At 38.7% G+C, this 9,535-nt stretch overlaps 2 protein-coding genes across 2 annotated transcripts in view; both read right to left on the reverse strand.

The window, feature by feature from the left end:
• The window catches only part of LOC108238141 (sodium- and chloride-dependent GABA transporter 2-like), a 16,945-nt gene extending 11,591 nt beyond the window's left edge, over positions 1-5,354 (reverse strand). Inside the window, exon 1 of the mRNA XM_017420019.1 lies at positions 5,198-5,354. Coding sequence (XP_017275508.1) covers positions 5,198-5,327 — 130 coding nt within the window. The 5' untranslated portion in view covers positions 5,328-5,354. The remainder of the gene's footprint in view (positions 1-5,197) is intronic.
• A 775-nt stretch (positions 5,355-6,129) lies between these two features.
• The window catches only part of LOC108238142 (sodium- and chloride-dependent GABA transporter 3-like), a 16,629-nt gene continuing 13,223 nt past the window's right edge, over positions 6,130-9,535 (reverse strand). Inside the window, exons 9-14 of the mRNA XM_017420020.3 lie at positions 7,844-7,956; positions 7,626-7,763; positions 7,438-7,540; positions 7,223-7,323; positions 6,914-7,084; positions 6,130-6,370 (exon numbers count right to left, since the gene is read on the reverse strand). Of these exons, the coding sequence (XP_017275509.1) occupies positions 6,260-6,370; positions 6,914-7,084; positions 7,223-7,323; positions 7,438-7,540; positions 7,626-7,763; positions 7,844-7,956 (737 nt within the window). The 3' untranslated portion in view covers positions 6,130-6,259. The remainder of the gene's footprint in view (positions 6,371-6,913; positions 7,085-7,222; positions 7,324-7,437; positions 7,541-7,625; positions 7,764-7,843; positions 7,957-9,535) is intronic.

Below are 9,535 nucleotides of genomic sequence, written 5' to 3' on the forward strand. Positions count from 1 at the left end.
TTTCTCTCTGTCTCTCTGTCTCCTGAACTGTCCCCCCTCTGCTTTCGTAATTTTTCGGAACTTCTTTTTTACATATTCCTCCAAAAATTTTTGAACTATGGATCTGGTCAGCTGGTCTCTCAATGCAATTGATCGAATTTTCTTGATGGGAAGGCTGACCAAAGGAGAGCCAGCTTGCCCTGAGAAGACATTCTTCGCTGGATACACAATGGATTCCTGGAGAAATTGGAATATTGTTTGTCTATCGAGTCTATCTGTGGAAGACGTGGAAGATCTTTACATATTTGGGTTTTTGATAACAGGATTTCTGCTGTTTGGATCAGGCAGTTACCTGACTTATTGTCAAATTCGTTTGATGGGTTCGGCGATCAGCAATCAAACTGTGTGGATACGGGAGCTGACTCGCAAGTTGGATGCGATCCTTTTACAGGACTGCAGACTGAATTGCGTTTCTGGAACTCATGAATAATATGGGTTACATCTTGGTGAAAGTTACTTTGCTCAAATTTAGGCGGAATGGACCTGGAATTTGGCTGTTTGGATTCGCCATTGAGAAGTATCAGCAAGACTTTTAAGGCAGACAAAAACAAGTCTGCCTGAACCAAAACATTTACTGTTTGTTTGTGAATTTGGCTCCCCTTAGGCTGACCTTGGTCAGCTATCTTGAAATTTTTCCTATGGAACTATGTAAACAAGATGTCCCCCTCTGCCTACATCTCTGTGTCCGTCCAGAGCTCGCTGATATCATTTCATCATTAACAAAGACAATGGCCTCTGTGACGTGATTCATGGACCTATCTGCAAACACACACACACACACACACACACTACACCAGGGGTGGGTATTCCTGGTCCTCGAGGGCCGCTGTCCTGCATGTTTTACTTGTTTCTCTGCTCCAACACACCTGATTCGAATCAATGGCTGATTAACAGGCTTCTGTAGGACACGAAGAAGTGATTTAACCTCTGAATCAGGTGTGTTGTTTCTGTCAACTCTCTCACTCCAACCCCTTTCTCATGTTTTTAGCTTCCTGTACACTTAGTTTAATTCGGTACATTTGGTCATGTATAGTTTAGCTACGATTTTTGACTGTCTTAGCTCATGCATAGATATGTCTGGTTTTTAGATTATCCTATATTCCATTTAGATTATACATGCCTCATTTAGATTAGACATGAGTTTAGAATTCTCATGTTTTAGCTCATTGCAACCCCCCCCCCACCCCCATCTCTATCTTAGTTAGTAGTTCTTACATTGGCTGTTTTAGTGGGCCTCTGGTACTATTTAGAAATTCGGTACTGTTTAGTTTAGCTTTCTCATGTTTTTAGTTTTCTGTACACTTAGTTTAGTTCTGTACATTTAGATTCAATTAGATTAGACATGATTGATGTGGGTTTTTTTTTGTGTGTGTTTCATTGTGTTCATATTTCATTTAGATTATACATGATACTTTTAGAATATACATGATTGATGTGTTTTCCTGTATTCCATGCTTAGATATGTTTAGTTTATCTGATTTAGATTATTTTACTATCTCAGCTCATGCTTAGATATGTCTGTTTTCGTGATTTTGTTCAGATTATCCTATTTTTCTTTTGTGTTTCATTCTGTATTGGATTCTTTTTTGTTTCTGTTGTAAAGCGCTTTGGATCGCCTTGTTGCTGAAAAGTGCTATATAAATAAATCTTACTTCACTTCACGTCACTTCACTTGTACCTCTTTAGCATTAGCCCCCGCTAGGAGTTAGCAAGCTAAACAAACGCTGTTTGATATTGGGGGAAAAACGAAATGGAATTTCAAGGTTTCAAGGTAGAAGTAACAGCAGCGGCGTGGGAGTACTTTGGATTCAAACCAAATGACAGAGGAGAAGCGCTGAACCTCTGAGAGCCGGTATGTTGCATTTGTGCTTTTGTTAGTTTACACTTTTTGATTATAAAACTGCCAGTTTTGTCCGTCTTCTCTATATAAAACTAATGATTATTACTTTTTGAAGGACAGTTTAGTTTACAGACTTAATAATCCGTACTGTTTTGGTTGAATGTAGGTTTTATTTCCGTTTTTGTTTTTTTAAGTTTTTATTCAAGTGCATTTTTTGTTAACGGAGAATGAGAGTCTGAGAATCTTTGAGAGGATGTACTTGCACTATTATGTTATTATCATTACATTAGTTTAAAATGGCCTCCAAACGATATTATCGTTTATCGCAATAATTTCTGAAACAATTAATCGTCCAGCAAAATTTGTTATCGTGACATTGTGCGTGTGGAAATGCTCTTCCTTTCACTATTAAACGCATTAGTAGTAAACGTATTAAAACGTATTTGATAAGACTCAGTGAAACGGGACTCGGATCAGGCAGACAACGGCAAAGTTTTAAGATATTTATTATGGAGTTAGCGCCAGCGGGACTGCTACGTCCTAGGACTAGACCTCCAGAGTGGCACAGAGGGAGACCCGCAGCAGGTAAGGCTAACGAGATACTAATGGGTTGAAAGTCTGCTTCTGTGAGAGAGGGGCGAGTGCTAGTGGGCAGGTCCAGATGTGGGCGAGGGGTCAAAACCAGGGAATCAGACGTCAGAAAACAGATCCAAAGGAGCACTAACCAGGAGACGAGATCCAGAGAGGGAAAGTGTTGTCGGTAACCAGTAGACAGAGTTCGAAGAGGTTCCAGGCAGGGAGCAGGCAAAAGTCGTAGGTCGAGGTCCAGGCAAGGGTTTGTTGACAAAAAGGCAGGCATGAACTTTGAGAAATTGCTGTACATTTACTAAGTCGAGACTGTTCAATAATCTGGCAAATTGTGGCTGAGAGCTGTGGACTTAAATACAGACTGCTGCAGGTGAAGCAGATGAGAATGATTATGGTGGCATGGAAACAGGGGCGTGGCATGAGACTGGAAAAACACTGTGGCTGTTGCAGGAACAGGGAAACCGTGACAGTATTAAATGATTTGACCCTTGTCAAACAGACTGACATCTTTTCCAAGACCACGGGAAGTGTCTTTCGACATGGTTGTTTCAGAAATGAGGAGCAACTCATTGCACCATTTGGGGTAAAATAACTTATTACCAGCAAACGTAATCGCCCATGCAGTAATTATCCAACAGGAAGTTCGTACCTATTTGCTTAGTTAAATCCAGGTGGTGACTTTTTTTAGCCAGGCAGTGTATATTGGTATGCAATTCTGAAATGTGGGTACACGGTACACAATCAAGGCAAACAAAGAACTTGTCAAAATCTGCTGAAAACCTTGTAGAAGCTTGAATAACTTGATTGACCTAAATTAGCCTGGCTGTTGTCTGAGTAGGTAAAAAAAATATTACGTAATTGGACTAGAAAAGAGAATGAGTAAGACAGTTGTCAAGACTAAAGATTGGGGGATCGAGCAAGGTGGTGGAGCACCAAGAAGACCGAAGTGGGCATACAGATACACAAGGCTTTTGTGAACCTTTTTTCTTGACCAGTATTGTCTCTTTTTATCTTCAAACTTCACTCAACAAATCTGAGTTTAAATTTGTACCAATTTGGGCTTCTCTATCCTAAATGGCACTTCCACGGATGCCACCAATGTTGACATATTCTCAGTCACATAGTTTTTTTTTTCTGTAGGTAAACAAAATTGGCAGCTGTTCACAAACTTAGCTTACAATATTTCAATGTAAGGACACATTAAACATTGATATGAGAAAAAAAGTGTGGATTTAGTTTATTTTGTCATTGTTTTTTTTTTGATCAGTCACTGTGACTTTGCAATGATTACCTTATGGCAGAATCACCACAAAGTATTTTTTATTTGCCATTTACTTTATAATGACAACATTTGGGGTCATATACAGTATTTCTAAATGTTTCTCAACCTCAAAAATAATTCATTCGTTTTTAAACTTTTGATACGAAACTGTGTTACAATTACACAAGAAAAAAAAGGTAATAAAAGAATAAATAAAGAGCTTCAATGAGTACCTGGACCAGTCAAGTCCAGTCAAGTCTGAAGCGATGTTCTTTCTAATAATTATCAGCTGTGACAACTGATAAGGTATAAACTATTAATAACTATTAGACAGAACATCACTTAGAGTTAACTTGACTATCCCTCTAAAGATAAAACAGTGTTGAGAAATAAATAGTATTTGCTGGCAGCCAGCTGCTGTGGGTGTGGAGGACCTAATTGATAATAATGGAGTTTAACTGTTCATGCGCTTTGTACACCACCCGTGTTTTTTTCCTTTAGCCTTTCTTCTTAATCTACTGCCACTGAAGGTAAAGGCGAAACCTTAATGGTTTTGCCCGTGTGTGTCTTTTGTACAGATAGCATAATGTTATAAATCAGTGAACAAATTTCAAAGAAACTCTCAGAAAGTAATGATTGGCTGTGTTTCTACAGCGGATTCACTTTTGGAGTCAATCTGATTCAAGATGGCCACCACAGCTAACAGACCTTAGTCAACACAAAAATGTCCATACCCCAGTCTGCTTTACTGATATGACATTTAAATATAGTGTGGTAGTAGCTGAGAGTAACTCACAACACATACTCCAAGCTCTGACAGACGCCTGTCGATCTCCGTTCCTCTGGGGGCCGCTCTCCTGCATGTTTTAGATGTGTTCTTGCTTTAAAACACTTGGTTTAAAACACTTGGTTTAAATGGATGACTTGTGGACATGCTCCTGGAGAACTTGATGATTTGGTGAGGAGGTAAACCATTTGAATCAGGTGTGTTGGAGCAGGAAAACCTAAAACTTCCAGGACAGCAGCTCTCGAGACCTGGAGTTTGACACCCCTGCTTTAACAGACCAATATTGCAGGAGATTGTTAAATTATTACTTTTAAAGTTTAACCAAACTGGCTACAGCTTTTTTCAACGTAAGACGATATCAGACTAGAACACTGACATGAGTACACTGTTTGTAGTTGAGTAACAAACAGGGGTATTTTCCTGTCAGATTTAAAGGTTTTGCTTTCTTGTATTTTAAACTTTTGTTTCCTTTCTAAACATGTTCTTTGCAAAATCAAATAATTCCAAAATCCTTTTTCCATTTTTGTCTTGAAGCATTTGGATAGTAGCATTAAGTTAGGCTACTGTATGTATTTGACTCATTTACACTAAGCGTGTACACAGACTTATTTTACTGGTTAGGTGAACCCAACATTAATGATGTACATTTGACAGAAAGTCCTCTGCGACAAGATCAGCTTACCCCCTCCATTTTTGTAGCAGAGGTAAGGAAACCTCCACACATTGCCGAGGCCAACAACATTTCCTGCCACAGCCAGGAGAAACTCCACCTTACTCCCCCAGTGTCCTCGCTCCTCCACCTCTGGATCCATCAGTTCTGGAGCACCTTTTTTTTTATCCAGCAGACCCAAAATGTCAGACTTCTGTACTCAGCCTCATGGCTTTGTCTCCTGTTTTATCTGCATCCACTACAGATTTAGTGTCATGTAATGAACAACTGTCTGTGCAGTTAATCAGTTTTCAGTAGGAGCGTTACTTAAGTTCGAGTTATCTGGTACCTGCACTTGAACATTTGTCAGTTCTACTGAAATATACAAAGTAACAAGAAATATCCCCACCGCCAGGGTGGGAATAAAATTTCTGGTGGTAAGAAGTTGCTTAGTCAACTGTGTGTGTAGACACCAAGCTGATGTGTTTTGGTGTCACATCAACAGGTTTTTTTTTGATAACAAGGGGGAGCCAATGAGGCAGAAAATGTGGAAACAGCAGCTGGAACAGGTTTGATTAAACATTTTTATTCCCCAGCGGGAGCATGATAGGAAGAAATAGTTTGTTTCCAAGAGGACTGCACAATAAAGATGTGAGAGACACAGAGAGACACAGAGAAATGACACACTTCCGCCTTCCACCAGGAGCAGAGAGAGAGAGAGAGAGAGAGAGAGAAAGGGGAACCACCACCTGCTGTTTATTCTTAGACAATTTCTTTTGAACAGAGTCACAGTCATGCATTAGTCACAACAGAAAAACTGTATTTCAACCAGGAAATGCAAACACAACAGAAAGCTGTCATTTGAATTTCTTTAAAGGCCAAACTGAAACTCATTGAATCATTGAATCTCATTGAACAATCCTAATCCATTCAGAATTTTAGAGCTCATGTAAAAAGACAAACCATTGGATTTTAAAAGTTTATTTTTAGATTAAATGATAACTCTGTCATTTGTCCAATCAGTGTTGGATTTGTTTTGAAAACATAAAGTTGTAAGATGTGTGGAGTTCAGTTTTGCTTTTCTTTTTCGTTTTTTCACTTGGTCATAAATGGCTTCAGCACTTCTGCTCCCACAGTCTGCAGTTCTGTTCTTTGCGTTTGGGTGCTTGAGTTGTCAAGGACAGGCTGACACAGGCACTGGAGCCGCTGCAAAGAGCAAAAGAAAAAATCTTTACCAATTATTACAAAGAAAAGTACATATGAGCCAGTATTACACTGTAAACTGAAGTAATATTACTTCTGATTACTGAGTTGTAGAACTCTATATGACTGCATGTTTATGCACAAAATTAATTGTTTTTTAAATTCAAAATAGTTTTGCATTTGTCATATTCTTAAAAATGTCTTAGCTGAAATCTCATTGAACAGAATTTGGTCTTAAAGTACTGATTAAAATTTGTTACTGCAGACTTTTATGGCTCAGACCCTTTTTTTTGTTTTATGTTTTGTTTTAACACATGCAAGACATATTGTCTGTATTTTAATGATTCCTACTCTACTAAAAGAGGGATCATAAAAATACAAAAAAAAATACAAGTTTTATTTCAATGAAATAACTTGATAATGTTTTAATACCTCCACAGGTAATAAAGTTATTAATTATGATGTTTGAATCACTATTTTTTATTATGTACTAACAGGTATTTAATAAATCTGTAATTATAACAAACAAATATAAAACCATCCCACCTGACCGAGGGTCCCAGTCCCAGCGCACAGTTTGTAAAACGCCCATCCTGGAACAAGCAAGATGGAGGAGAGAGCTAGAACCCATCCCAACACGTATGACCAGGATGGGTACACATACCAGCGATTGAAAGTCAAAGGCTGGTACTCAATTAAAGAACATATGAAAGATCCCTGAAACAACAAAGGAAGTGGATTTACTGATTGGATTCTGACTAAAACTCAACTGCAGATACAGTATCTCAAAGTTTCTATCTGATTCTGGAGGAGTGACATTCTCTTGTCACAACAACACACAGAAAGATGTCTCACCATTGAGATCAGCGGTGTGAGATAGAGCCAGCAGATTTTGAAGTATGAGTTGAGACGGACACCGGTCATATCCTTTATGATGCTGTACAACCTCTCTGCCCCTTAAATTGAGATGAGGTTGGATAACATGTTGATCAGAGCGCATCATGTTTTTTGAATAATTTGATTAAAAGATATAGATATTTATGACATTTTTTGAACAATGGTATACCTACCAAATACCCATCCCAGTGCCAGAGCTTCAAACATGCATAGAAAGAGGATGCAGACTCCATTACATGCATAATAGTCAAACAGCTGAAACACGTACATCCCTCCCTTCAGATGACAAATGAGAAATTTGGCAGAACCTTTAGTGTTTGAGTATAAATGAAGATACACTTATGGATCATTAGATACTGACTTCAGTGATCATGATAAGCTGAGAAATGAAACATATCAGGCAAAAGAGGAGGAGGAACCTCTCCCGTCGTCCTGCCCTGCGCATAACTCTTGGAAACATGTCTATGATTGATGTCATCACCACCTCCATAACCACAAACTGCACACAAAACAAAAGTACAGTTCCAAATCTAAATGCAAGTTTCTAATAAAAAGACTTGATCCAGTTGAGTGTTTTACGTGTGTGTCCAGGCCCAAGAGAATAAGCATGACAAAGAAGCAGATGGACCACAGTTGAGGAAGAGGCATCATGGCTACAGCCTGAGGGTATGCAATGAACGCCAAGCCTGGACCTGGAACACAATATCATAGTGATGATACACTAATCAGCTTTCATCATCTGCATTAACAACCTACCAAAAGATTGTGATATTGTAAGCTTGAAAGGAGTTATTCACTGAAGATCTACACAGTTAAAGTGTCTTTCAGCTCTCTCTTTAACTGCATCAGGTTAATGTTTGTATTGTGTATAATACACTGCCTGGCCAAAAAAAAGGTTGCACACTCTAATATTTCGTTGGTAGCTTTGATTACAGCACGCATTGGCTGTGCAATTGTTTTGATACGCTTCTGCAATGTCACAAGATTTATTTCCATCCAGTGTTGCATTAATGTTTCACCAAGATCTTGCATTGATGATCGTAGAGTCTGACTGCTGCACAAAGCCTTCTCCAGCACATCCCAAAGATTCTCAATGGGGTTAAGGTCTGGACTCTGTGGTGGCCTATCCATGTGTGAAAATGATGCCTCATGCTCACTGAACCATTCTTTCACAATTCCTGGCATTGCCATCTTGGAATATGCCCGTTCCATCAGGGAACAAAAAATTAATGGAATAACCTGATCATTCAGTATATTCAGGTAGTCAGCTGACCTCATTCTTTGAGCACATACTATTGCTGAACTTAGACCTGACCAACTGCAGCAACCCTAGATCATAGCACTGCCTCCACAGGCTTGTACAGTAGGCACTAGACATGATGGGTGCAACAATTCACCTGCCTCTCTTCCTACCCTGATGCACCCATCACTCTAGAACAGGGTAAACTTGGACTCATCAGACCAATGACCTTCCACTCCAGAGTCCAATCTTTCTGCTCCCTAGCAAATTGAAGCCTATTTTTCCAGTTAGCCTGAATGATTAGTAGTTTTCTTAAGGCTACACAGCTGTTTAGTCCCAATCCCTTGAGTTCCCTTCGCATTGTGTGTGTGGAAATGCTCTTATTTTCACTATTAAATGTAGCCTGGAATTTTACTGTTGTTTTTCTTCAATTTGATTTCACCAAACATTTAACTGATTACCAATCACAATTATTCACAATTTTTTTTCTGACCACATTTCTTCCTTGAATATGATTCTTCCCCACTATCCTTCCAGTTTCTATTAATGTGTTGGACAGTTCTTAACTCAATTTTAGTAGTTTCTAAAATCTCCTTAGATGTTTTCTCTGCATGATGCCTGCCAATGATTTGACCCTTCTCAAACAGACTGACATCTTTTCCATGACCACGGGATGTCTTTCTATGTGGTTGTTTAAGAAATGAGAAGCAACTCGTTGCACCAGTTAAGGTTAAATAACTTGTTGCCAGCTGAAACATAATCACCCATGCAGTAAATATCCAGAAGGAGGGTCGTACCTATTTGCTTACTTAAATCCAGGTGCCGACTTTTTTTTGGCTAGGCAGTGTATATTTAGAGAATGACCTTGTTGTCTTCTTGAGTTTTACACAGTAAATGCTTACAGGTGCTGGTCATAAAATTAGAATATCATGAAAAAGTAGATTGATTTCAGTAATTCCATTTAAAAAGTGAAACTTGTATATTATATTCATACATTACATACAAACACATATATTTCAAATGTTTATTTC

This window comes from Kryptolebias marmoratus, linkage group LG2 (genome assembly GCF_001649575.2).
Source record: "Kryptolebias marmoratus isolate JLee-2015 linkage group LG2, ASM164957v2, whole genome shotgun sequence".
Classification (NCBI taxonomy): domain Eukaryota; kingdom Metazoa; phylum Chordata; class Actinopteri; order Cyprinodontiformes; family Rivulidae; genus Kryptolebias; species Kryptolebias marmoratus.